This window comes from Melopsittacus undulatus, chromosome 6 (assembly GCF_012275295.1).
Source record: "Melopsittacus undulatus isolate bMelUnd1 chromosome 6, bMelUnd1.mat.Z, whole genome shotgun sequence".
Taxonomy (NCBI): domain Eukaryota; kingdom Metazoa; phylum Chordata; class Aves; order Psittaciformes; family Psittaculidae; genus Melopsittacus; species Melopsittacus undulatus.
Genome location: NC_047532.1, coordinates 41,289,778 through 41,302,541, shown reverse-complemented (window position 1 = coordinate 41,302,541; position 12,764 = coordinate 41,289,778). Strand labels below are relative to the sequence as shown.

The window sequence follows — 12,764 nt, the reverse complement described above, 5'->3', positions numbered from 1 at the left end:
CTCCAGCATGCCCAGGCAGGACTGGGGGTACATCTCCACCACGCGAGTGGGTTTCTAGGTCTCGCCGATATGAAGGGTACTGCAAGTCTGTACCACTGCTGTAAACGCTACTGGAGCATTGAAAGAATGAATGGGTAAGGCAGTGGTCAGTACCATGCAGGAAGAGTAATCATATTTTAAATACTTAACAGCAAAAAAGAACAAACCAAAAAGGCCAACTGAATTCCACAGCAAAGTAGAATCTGACACCTGAAACTGCTATTAAATATATATATATTCAAAATCATTGGGGAACCCCTGCCATGGAAAAAGCTAACTATGAAACACACAGCAAGGAAGGAAAAAAAGAAGCCAGTGATTGCAGGTACTCTGTTATTAATGTACAGCGTTTCACTGAAAGTACAAAGGCATCATCAGTATTCACCAGAATTGTATTGTAACAGGTACATTATAATGTGTGTTAAAATGTGCTACTTTAATGGTGCAAGACAGAACACAAATTTAGAGGAAGAAACCAAAAAGAATGTAAAAATACATTTTTAGTAACTGATCTGTACAAAGGAAAAAAAAAGGAAAAAACAAACCAAGAGTACGGGGATTAGAGCCCCCAGAGTCATTTAAAACTATATAGAAAGGCACTGTTATCTACCATGTAATTAGGACCATTGGGTTCTGTTTCCTTCATACTGATGTCCGTGGGGGTGGGGGGAAAAACTGTTACTGAAATGATCAAACTCATACAAAAGTATTTACAGAGAAAGGCAGAAAAATCCCCCTACTCTTGTTCCAAAAGAGAAACATTTTCGCAGTTGGAGAGTACAGCCTTCTTCCCTCTGGGCCAACTGTGCCAAAAGCAGTTGACCTTGAACAGGGGAAAGCAAATACTGACATGGTGGGAGAAACTCCCAGAGTCCTTCTAACAATGGGAAAGTGTCTCTCTCATTCTGCTTTATTGCTTTAAACTCTCCCTTTTATCAGCGGAGCTGGAAAATAAAATAAAAGCCCTAACACCCCCCATGGACAACCCCAAACCATCTGAGTCTTCCTGGCTGCAAGAAGATGGGGCAGGAGGTCAGGACAAAATGAGGAGGACCAAGAGGTAGGGCTGGCTGCAGCTTTCTTTCTAGAGAAGGGGGGAACAGATGGGGAGACTAATGCTTCAAACTACCAGACATTTGTGCTGCTTTTCTAAATCTTCCCCTGGGAGCCTGACAGCGGTGTGTGTCAGTAGAAGCAGACCCAGAGCACACCAACCCATCAGCCAAAGCATCCGACAGCAGCCGTGGGACATCCCCAGGATGCTTACACGTGTGCGCTCTTTGCATGGGTAGGGGAGCTGGATCCCGAGGCGTAGTAGAAGCGGTTTTCACCAAATGTCTGGGCATCTCCTGAGCAGCAGACGATGACGCAGCCCCCAAAGAGGCAGAGAGCAGAGCCGATCCAGCCCGTGTACAGGGAGTAGCCGAAGCTCATAATAGTGGTCTCACGGTGGGCACACACAGGAAACCAGATCGTAGCAACAACACCACACATGGCTGGGGAGAGAAGGAAAGGTAATGTCAGGATGTAACCCCACCATGGGGACATAAAGCACGCCAGCAGGTGAGGAAGGCTCTGCAGGACAGGGGATGGAGAGAAATCCCATCCCTCCTCCCTTCCAGTCCCATGGTGGGACTCAGGAGCATCAGCAGCAGGACTTGGTCCAAGAGAGCTCTGAGCAGGAGGCAGGATAGAAGTCTGGTCAGAGAGGGGTTAGATCAAGAGAGAACAGTCATCTCTCTCACACACCAACAAACAAGAAATGAAAACAACTGCTGCTCGACACAATCTGATATGTTTATTACAAGGGAAACAGATTTGTTCCCTAAAAATATCTTTAAAGGGAAGAATGAAAGTCATCCCTGAAAACGATGCTCTGAAGAGCTGCAGAATTAGGAATGGATTAGATATGAAGCAAGACCACAAAAGCTGTATGCATCATTGAGTAAAATCAGTGGCTTAGAGTCAACTGGTTTAAATCACTGTTTCTGCATGAACTCACATGCTATATCCTCAGCCCATGTCAATCAGCATCACTGCAGTTGCTCTACCGGATGGTTGTATAAGCATTAACAAAATATCCCAGAACTTAGCTAGGCAGAGCAGGGTTTATATAATAAAAGTAGAAAATGGGCAGGGACAAAATAAGCATCAAACATTTTTGGGTGTTTTGTATGGAGGAAGAAATGTCTTACAACTCCGGAAAGCAGATTCCACTTTCCTATGGAAAATTTCCCTACACCAAGTAACTGGGACAAACCCAGCAAGGCTATCCAAGAACCCTATTGAGTTGAATAGAAATGGGACCTGAAAGGAAAATGGTGTTCTACCTGCAGTCAACAGCAGGTCAAAAGGTGACTGCAGACTTCAAGCTCTGCTTGAAATTCCAAGTTTTTTTCCATGAGAAGCAGGAAGGCTGCCATGGTGGTGCTGTGAGGACTGCTAGGCAGGTGACATGTGAAGGACAAACCCTTAGGACAGTAAAAGCAGGTTCAAATTCAGCACTTTGAAGGCAGCCAGGCTGGGAACAGCAGTGTTTCAGTGTGTGGCACACATACAGGATGCTCCAAGCAGAGAGAAAACGTGCCCTGCTTTGTGCTACACAAGGTCACACTTGTTACCCTCATCACAGGTCCTACCTCCATCCTGCAAAATCCCCACATATACTGAGGGCAACAGGAGTTAATGGTGTTAATCACCTCACAGAAGCAGGTCCTAAAATAATACTCCTTTATGGCCTGTACATCCGAGAAGAATTAATCTGTCAATATTTACTTGCCTCTGGGACAAGCTGCGCAGGACTCCATCCTTGTGGCTATCAGAGAATCAGAGCAAAACAATAACAGGACTGTGGCAGTGTTACAGATTTCCACCGACCGTGTTAAAAGGTATCTGGAGGCAGTGTCAAAAAGTTAAGGTTGCAAGAGAGGGGAAAAAAGGGATGAGATTAAAACTAAAAATTGTTTAGTTAAAGCAGAGAACAAACCAGAGCTGCTGGCCGGTACAGCAGAAAACCCATCCCCAATAGCTGCAGTTATTGTGAGAGAAAATATTTTCCTATGGAAAAGAGAAGAACATTTGAAGGATGCTAATAAAGCCAGTAATAATTTGGGACCTCCTCAAAGTAAGGGCCCCGCAGCTTTGGAAGACATTGCTGGAGAAGGCAGGGAGGAGACAACAGCATTTCCCCTGTGTGTGGATCAGTTCTGCAAACTGTTCATGAGCATCAATTTAAACAAAAATGTATCAGTTGGGAAGCCACAAAGCATTCTCATGGGCTCCGGGAAAAGAGCTTCTTTGTTGCCCAGAAAAACACAATCATCTTTTCTTTTTCTGTCAGCAGTAAATGCATATATATTTATATTTACATCCACAGACTATAAGAGCCTTATCTATACAGACTCTCCCCCACAACACAGGACTGAAGAAAACACACTGGAGCGCAAGGAGCTCTCAGGGATACTAACACAATGGCATCTCTTATGCCTGTGGCTCAGCTACATGTAAAACCACCTTATTTTAATGCTGACAACACTAGAAATCTGTGAAACACAAGCCAAGGACTTTGCATGGGTTAGTTTGACCTCTGTCTTTGGAGGCTACCAGCTGCTGTCAGTCACCAGTGACCCCACAGCTCAGCAAGAGGAATGCCCTGAAACAGGACCAGATTTCATCACTTTGCATAGATTAGATTGGGCTGTAAATTGTCCAAGAAGTTGTGAAAAGGACAGTCTGCAATTGCGGTAGTTCTTGGTGAACTCAAATTTTGGTCTAGCTGTATCACCAGAGAAGGCTGAAAAAAGGTTGATTTACCAGGAAACCCAAAAGGATTAGAAAAGGCATTTTAGGGCAAGTTTCAAGTTCTAAAATAGCTGCCTACATGGAAAAGGTGTTAGAACAGAAATTATTACCCCTTCTCTTTTGTGCTAATGCAGACACCCTTTGCCTCTCTCTAACTAAGAATGTCATCAGATAGTAGAGCTGCTGTAGTCAATATAGTCTAGCAGAAGAGTAAGATAAGGTCTGCAAATAGAAGGAATATTTTCTCTCAGACAGAGAAGGTTAGTTGGAAAACCAGGCATAGTTTGGGGCACACACATACTGTAAAGCTTGCCTGCTTTATGCAGCTAGAGAAGGCAATCCTATAAAAGCCACTGCTTCTACCTGTGAAAGCCATTTCAGTAACACATGGTATGGTTAACCTTGCTCCATCAGATCACTGGGAATCCACAGGGATACATCTCAGGCTTCCAGCATTTCTAAGTCCTTTGGACCACGAACTTGCGGTAGCTCAATCCATTGATCTGAAACTCTTAATGTTCTACGTTACAGGCATATTTGAATCAGAAGGAAGCACACACACACAAAAGCACAGAAAGTGCTTGCGGAGGTGGGGGAGATAGAGCAGGATTACTCTAACTCAGTGGACAGTGAGGCCCTGCCAAATTCCTTTAACAGTAAGTAAAAGGCTTTCTGCAGAAGAATACTTATCTTTCACAGCTACATTTAATTATTCTGAGCTGCCTCAAAGTCACACTGATTTCTCTTTCAAAGCATTTGGTTGAAGTAATAGATATCTGACATTTTTCCTTATGTTCAAGGCATTTTTTTATCTTTATGGTTTTACAAGGAAATCTCATGCAGTGTCCAGGAAACCTAATCAATAGCCTTTATTTAGTTTAAGATATCGAATATGGTTGCTTTGCAGCAGTAATTCCCAATAACTAACCTATTTTTAATCTGTGTTTTCCAGTGTCTTGAGTCCCTCACCTCCATTAGGAAAGTGCCTGCCTTGTTACCAGCAGGGGGTCCTCCCAGATTAGTATCAACAACACAGGATGGGCCAGGGTTTTTCCATCAACACTAGTGTATGAAATGTTTTCATACCGGCTCAGAGCAAGCCTCTGCTCATGGTTGTTTTCAGCAATAAATCAGTTCTCTTGGACAGGTACAATCAAGCAACGACATAAATACATCAGCAGGCAGGATAGGAGGGTCTGCGCACAGGTTGCTCTCTGCAGCCTGCTGTTATCAGTGGACAAAAAAATCAATGGAATATTTGAAACCATTGTTTTTCTGGCAAGTTTTCAGCTTTTTTCCTGTTCTTTTTTTTTTTTTTTTTTTTTTTGGCCGCATGCTGTGCTTCAACCCGTTTTCCTTTTTAATACATTTCAATGGTAAACCACCACCTCTCTCCTAAGCAATCAGTTAAGTTGGCCACGGGGCCAGCTCCCCTGATCACATCTCCTCTCCCCATTTCTGCCGTGTTAGGTAGTGCTTTGGGGTTTGTTTTCATTTAACTAGAGCTCTGGGTGTTGGTCTCCACTGAGAGGAAAAGGCTGGAGCCCATGAAATTGGGGAAAACCATGAATGAGAGTTCAGTGGCCAGAGGGTAAATAAGAGTAACCCAGGGCATATTACTTCAAGAATATAATGAGTTTTAAGTCAGTATTTTGTCTTTTGAAGCCTGATTCATGCTTATTAGATGCTCTGAAATGGTAGCACCTCATTTTGCAGATAATAGATCATTAATCAGCTTAAATAACATAAATGTCCCAAGCTCTGTACGTTATTCTTCAAAGGGGCTGTCTTGATCAGCCTGGAAAAATCTGGGGCTTATAAAAACAAATGTGGGTTGGTTTGGGCTTTTTAAGAAAAAAGGAAAATAAAACCAGAGAAAGAACCCCAAACCTACACACACACGAGAACACCCTTCTCCCCCCCCCCCCCCAAAAAAAAGCCCTTAAGAGCAAAAGGAGCTTATTTATTCTTCATCTGTGGACTGACAGAAAAGCGTCACTGCAATTGTGACTAAAACATTGTGACTGGGGTGCTGTTCCCAGCCCAGATCTCTCAGAACATCAGGAACATGAGCAAATCACTTCACCTCTAGATGCTTTAAAACTCACAGGCGTAAAAATCAGTAAGAAGTCCAAATCCAACCCAAAGAGCACTCATCTGCCAATGTCTCTTTCTTTCCTCACAGAATCTACTCAGTAGCAGAGCAGACTCCTCCAGCACTAAAATTTCAATCACAGACAGAAAAAATAAACCACTTTTTCTTTCACTTTGCCAAGCCCAGATACGTGACTCAAGGCTTTGGGACAGGGATAGTCACATTCCAACAGCTCTTTAACATAGCTGTTCATGATCAGGACATCAGGCCCTATAAAGCTGATTTTAGGACTTCCAGTTGCGGCAAGGTGCCCTTATACCCCACTAGCATTGAAAGGGCCCCTTGGTCTCAGCCACTTAGATTTGGGGTGTACTGACTCATACTAACAGTTTCTCACCAAGACACCAGACAAGGGACTGCTTGCAAGGAAGGAGCATCCAGAGGACAGCCCCTCTGAGCACACAGCTATATCCAGTGCCCACTTGAAGAAAAATAAGGAGCAGAAGAAGAAAGAAGATGGGCATGATGTCAGTGCTGGCTGCCAGCAACCAGCAGAGCCACACAAAGAGGCCACTTTCCCTCACCCCTCCTCCTCTGCCACACAGACGGGTAAAAACAAGGCACCGCAGCCTGTTGCTGAGATGACGAGGCATCAAGAACATGCAGGTGTTGCACTGGGGACAATGAGCTCCACAGTCTGTGCTGCTCAAAACAAGCTCCTCCACAAGCATTATTGACGGGAAGAAATTCCCAGGGGAACTTGGAGGCCAACAGCAAGGCTGACCAGAGGGGGCTGGGAGGCATAGGGGACATATCATCCCTCTTCCCAGGTCCGTGACACCTCATTGCTCCTTCCTCTGCTGTTTCCACTTTGACCTGGCTGTATCTGTGGTGCCCAGGAAATTCAGAGGTTATCTATTCCCTGCAAACACCTTGGAAGTTTAGACCCTTCCAAATATAACATGGCTTCCACAGCAAACCAGCAAAACCAGTGCCTCTGGCCCTGCCTGAGGACTTCACAAGACAATACACAGTAGGGGTTCACAGCCCTCCCCTGCTTCACTCCCTGTCTTTGTTCTCCCATTCCTGTTCTTGCCTTTTGTTCACACTACAAATTGCAGCGCTGCTGGAGAGCTCCAGGATCAGCCCAGCCTTGACAACCATCCTTTTAGGTGAACATGCTCAGCCAGCTTGCACTGTGCCCTCCTGGCACAGAGGAAGACCTCCAGCCCTCCACACGCAGGGACACCTTACCCAGGAGGATGATGAGGATCCCTCCCAGCTGGGACCGCCGGTACTTGGCAGCTCCAGGCTCATGACCCATCCGGATGCAGGGCAAGACTGTTATCAGCAAGAAGATAGCAGGAAGACCCAGGACAGAGGCAGCAATCATCAGTGCTCGACAGGCTTGGACATACCCTGTTGGCAAAGCAAGGAAAGAGGATATTGGTTATTTGGCACAAGAGGAGACCTCCGGAGAAAGGCTCCCATTTGATTAGCTCCCAAGACTTGCACAGATTATGGGGGACAGGTTCAATCCTTTGTGTAAACATTAAGTCTTCTCTAGGCATAGGCAGTGACACTGCAGTGCAGTGGGCAGTACATGAATACAGGATGTGCAGGATCAGAATTTTCCAATGAACAAATAGCACTGCCTGGAAAACACAAACTCTCCCAGCAAGACACTGAGAAATCATGGAGCTGGAATATAGATGAAGGGAAAGCAGGAGAAACAGCTGAGATGGAGGTTTCCTGTATCTTTTCACATAGAGAGCTTTGATTAAATAACAAGAGTTTAGATTCCAAGAGCAGCTTGCTTTGAGCAGAGGAGGACCAAGTCATCCGTAGGAGAGCTGAATAGTTACAGACTAACCACAGAAACAGTCAGGTCCATGAGATACCACAAGTAGCTGCCCTGAGAAGTTGAGGACTGCTGACCTGGGAGGAGCAGGGACACTCGCCATGTCCCAGTACTGCACCTCAGGATTCCAGCCTGGCAGAGGAGTTTCAGAGGAGACCCATGGCTTGAGCCAGTCACTGGGACATCTCTTCCTTAGAGAGAAGAAACAACCGCACTTTGCAGAGGTGCTTGGGTTGCCATAACCAAGGGCCACGATATTCCTCTGCGTCCCTATGGACATCACAGGGTCCCCTGGCATTCCATCAATTACTGCCTCTCTCCTGCCTGTGCCTGAGCAGCAGCAGCAGCTTGTCACAAGGCAGCAAGGAGCTACAGGACCCAGGTGCTGTGGCCACAATGCACAGGGCCATGATGTTTCTATCACTGTGTGAGGGTCTATGTATAATAATGTCTTGTTTAAAAATGTTTTTTTATATAAATGTATATACAAAATTTTATTGATCTATATAATTATAGATACTATATTACTTTTATATATCAATAAATAAGAACAGGTCATTACTTGCATTCAAAAGAAAAAAGAGCAAGTGTCAGATTTGCTCCAGTGCCTGGTGAGCCTCCACCAGCTCCCACGACAGTCTCGGCAAAGAGAGTATGCTGGCTCTGTTTCTCCTCTCACTAACAAAATGAAGCTGCCACATGCACACGTGGAGTTTTGTGATGCCTCAAACAATACCAGTGAAGAGAGGCCTCAAGCAAGTCCCACTGACATACAGGTAAGACACCAGGAGTGAGGATTTTACTGTTCCTGGAATTACAGATTCTGTGTATATTGAATATTTGCTTGACTTTTGCAACAGAAAACTTAACAAAAGAAGTTAACTGAGTTCAGGGCAAAAAACAAGACCTCAAACGAAGGAGGTGACTGTGCCCAGTATGGTTCCTATGCAATCAACCCCCATTAGAAGAGAATACAAACATCCATTTTAAAAGCTTGACTCAGGCAGTGAAAGACTAAATACATTTCAGCGATCAGGCACACCAGGATAAATCTCCCTTTCATGGAAAGCTGTGGGTATCAAATAGGTTAGAAGCACAAGCATTTGTCTTGTGATTTGTTTCTGCTGGAGAGATTTGTTTCTGCTGCTGAAAGACCTGTTTACTTATTCATTACATTTCATTCAACTGTTTCTTCAGGCGAGCTTTTTCTCTTTCTTCTCTGCTGGATCATACTGAGCAACAGTAGCAACAAGGAAGGCAAACCTACTAAAAGAAAAGTATACACACACACAGAAAGGGAGAACAGGAGCTAGTCTGAGACATTCAATATTGCTAAGCACTGTACGACACAGAGTAGGCTCTGTAACAGAGAGAAATTCAGGACTCATCTTTCTAAGCTCTTGCGACATTATTTTCACAGCAGTTTAAACAAATAAACAAGAAAACATATAAAAGGACAACAATGAATGGTTAGCTCTACCCTGTCAGCTTTCTAAGAGGCATCTCAGACATGCTAGAGGAGGTGCAATCTAAAACATATCAGAATGGAGAAGCACTGCAGAGTTAACTGATTGCAACGGGTGAGATCACCAACTAAACTTACAGGGACAAGATTTTGGCATGCTTAATTAGCTCAAAAGATGCATTAATATTGATTAAAAACCTCTATTTTTGCTTTGCATTAAATTAAATGGAAATTACTATATAATTAGAAAAGATCAAGAAAAACTAAAGAGTTACTTCTGTTTGCCACGTAAAAGTTCTGTCTTGCTTTAGAACATGTGGGAAGCACAAGACCATCAAGACTAATGACAATGTTCCAAAAGATTAAAAGCCATAGCAGCATTAATAATAGATGCTGAAAGATTCATTATCCTCAAAATCACTCCAAGGAATAGAACCTTCACATTTGTAATAGTTCATCATCATCTAAAAGCAAAACCTGAAACACTCCATTATACCTCAATATACTATATACGTTTTGCAATGCAATCTATAGCTACAAGATGCGAAAGGGCAAGCGCCTAAGAGCAATGATTAAACTTTAACTGGACCTTAACAGCCACAGATAACTGATGATATCCAGTACAATTAAAACTAAGTATTAATTTAAGGAACTCATATTAAAAGCTATTTTTTACATTCCTTAGTGTATTTTGTGAACCATCTCCTGCGCTGCTGAAGTTGAAGGAGCTTCGCCATCAACTCCTCTAGCAGCAGGACCTACACTGCTCAGAGTAAGGCTTTGCTCCTCACCTCCAGCAGAGAAGGGGAGGTCGGGCACACATACCTGGCAATATGAGGATGTCCACGAGGGGCTTGCAGTGATAGAGACCTGTTGCCATGACACAGTCTGCCCACAGCCCCTTGGACCCCAGCTCATCCATTTTCCTGCAGGTGGTAATGGTGTAGCCACAAGTCACCACCCAGTCATTGGTGGCTGTTGCCACAACCACCCCGATCCACCCTATGAAACTGCAGACAAATCCAGCCAGGTGCAGGCAGGTGGCCACCATGTCGACCTCTTGCTGGGGCAAACTGGACAGGAGAACACCTGAAGGGTTTCAGCAAAGCCAGCTGGCAAGCGTCCTGCTGTGGATCCGGTCTGCTGGGACTTGCTGCGAGCTGGAGGGATGGGGGTCTGGTAGGACGAGGTCTCTGATCTGCTGCAGGCACTCACTGCCACTGCCAGCTCTATCCCTGGGAGGGGTTAGAGCTGCCTCCAACCCTATAACACATGGGAGGAGCAAGCGGGGAGCCCCAACTTCTGCCAGTTAATGAAGAGAGTCAGAGGGGAAGGAGGGTGTGGAGAGGAGGAGATGCAGAATTACACCCACTCATGCTTGAAAAACAAACCAGGCTGCTTTATTCAAATGCAAACAGCCTGACTATTCAAAATACAGCATCAAGGGAGAAAAAATAAGGCAGCATTTTTGAGTTGAAGACAAATGATCACACTAGTACCTCTTAATGGAAAAATATAGGGCAAGAAGTACAGTGGACAAAGTTACCCAAAAGGTGGAATTGATAATCTCATCAAAGCCATCAGCACGGCTGCAGTAAAAGGATAAAATCAGTCTTGAGTTTTTCCTGATGTTTTCAGTAACTGCAAAAACATAAGAGGCCATCACTGTACTCTCTGCTTCTGCCTGGGGTTTTAGAAGTATTAATTAACACTCATGGACTCTCAAATATGTGTTTAACAGCACCTATTTCCACTTCTGAGTGCTAAAATTAGAATGAGATACTTTTTACTTGGATTCATTATATGTGTGAATTTTAGTCTATTTGACAGAATGGGGAACAGCTACTTCAAAATGTCAGGAGAAACTTCACAGCCCGCTCTGCATCAGGAGAAATAGGCAGGCAGGGTATTTTCCTGTCTTTACTTTGTGCTTTCACAGACACATACATATGTTAGCGTGTGCCAGCACATTCCTAGTCACTGCTGTCCTCCAGCGCTTCTGACTCTCCGAAGGGAACCTTGGATCTACGCAGATGAAACATGCCTGGAGAGACCACTAGTGGAGAGCTGTTCCACTGCACAGAGGAAGGGCGAAACTGGGCAAGAAAAGAACAATAAATTTGATTCATTCCTAGAGCTGCTCGTGAAAAAAAAATACTGGAAGCAACATGGCAAGATATTTTTATTGTTTTTTATTCTACTCCAAGTGCTGAGAAAGAAAACTATCTTGCTCTTATCCAACAGTGTTTTATCCCACTCTTTAGCAAATAAAGTGAAAAACATCACCAATATCACCCTGAGCTCCGTCACATATTCCTTACAGTCAAAATTCAGGGACATGAGGCGACAGTTTTGTTTTGTCACAGCTGTGGACACTGGAGTTACAACATAAATAGCTGAAAATTACCTTTGGAGAGTAGCTTTCATAACACATAGGAATTTAACCGTTGTTTTTGTTTTATATTGTGGGGTACTCCTTACCTGGCTCATGGCATTTTTGTGAGGCCTTGCTGCCAGCTGGCCTTTCATTGGCTTTCCCGATGTAATTCCATCTTTCTATGAAGCTTATTCTTCCACTGCACCCACTTCAGGTGAAGCCTATCACTCCTCACAGTCGACCACCATTTTTCATGTTGTCAAGGGTTTGATTCTAGATCGATTGAATCTTTCCCCAAACAATATTCCTGCTTACTTGTTCTTCAGGAGATACACTAGTATATTGTAAGGACAATACACACAAACAGACACATTCCTGCCTCTCTCCTTTGCTGATATAGCTCGCATTTTTTAAAGTGTAGAATTTCATCCACCTAACTTTAAGTAAGAATACTTACCCACTTTGGGATGAGCGACCCCAACCTCTGTGGTCTAACAGGAGTGTCTCCACACAGTCCCTTTAAGTTAAAACCCATGCATATTCTCTGAAATCACACTTAGTGTGAACATACTTCAAAGCATTTTGGGTTTCTTCAAAATACCAGAAAATTTTGCAACATCTTGATACCCCATTTCACTCCAAAGCTGAGATTAGAAGCATTTTATATGGTGAGTGTGCCAGCACATCCTAATGCACAAAAAAAAGACTTTTGTAAATACTGAGAGATATTAATGTGCAGGCCATGGGCACATCCTACCATAATTCAGTCCCCTACAGTTATGGTTTCATTAACCACATAAGCTTTTAACACTGACATGTTTTCCTTCATAAATGTATTTTATTTGCCAGAGTGTGCAGCAGTTCAACAGGCAAGAAGTAAATTTTACGCGTTAGTAGCTAGAATAACTCAACAGTACTTGACCTGGCGCCCAGTCTGAAATATTTCATTAACGTGGCTAGAGACAGGAAACATTTACTATTTTGTCACTGTTATAAATACCACCGACATTTAAGTAAACAGAAGTATGCTACAAGTGAACGATTCACAAGATCAATAAAATAAGAAACAAAGAATGACTTCCTAGCCATATGCTAAATAAACTGATACACTCAGGGAAATACCCTT

At 43.7% G+C, this 12,764-nt stretch overlaps 1 protein-coding gene across 1 annotated transcript; it reads right to left on the bottom strand.

Moving 5' to 3' along the window:
• Positions 1-358: 358 nt before the first annotated feature.
• Positions 359-10,470, bottom strand: CLDN11 (claudin 11). The gene is made up of 3 exons (XM_005146885.4): positions 10,087-10,470; positions 7,190-7,354; positions 359-1,535 (listed from the first exon to the last, which is right to left on the bottom strand). Exons 1-3 carry the CDS (start codon positions 10,310-10,312, stop codon positions 1,303-1,305), a joined length of 624 nt encoding a protein of 207 aa, XP_005146942.1. The 5' UTR covers positions 10,313-10,470; the 3' UTR covers positions 359-1,302.
• Positions 10,471-12,764: the final 2,294 nt, after the last annotated feature.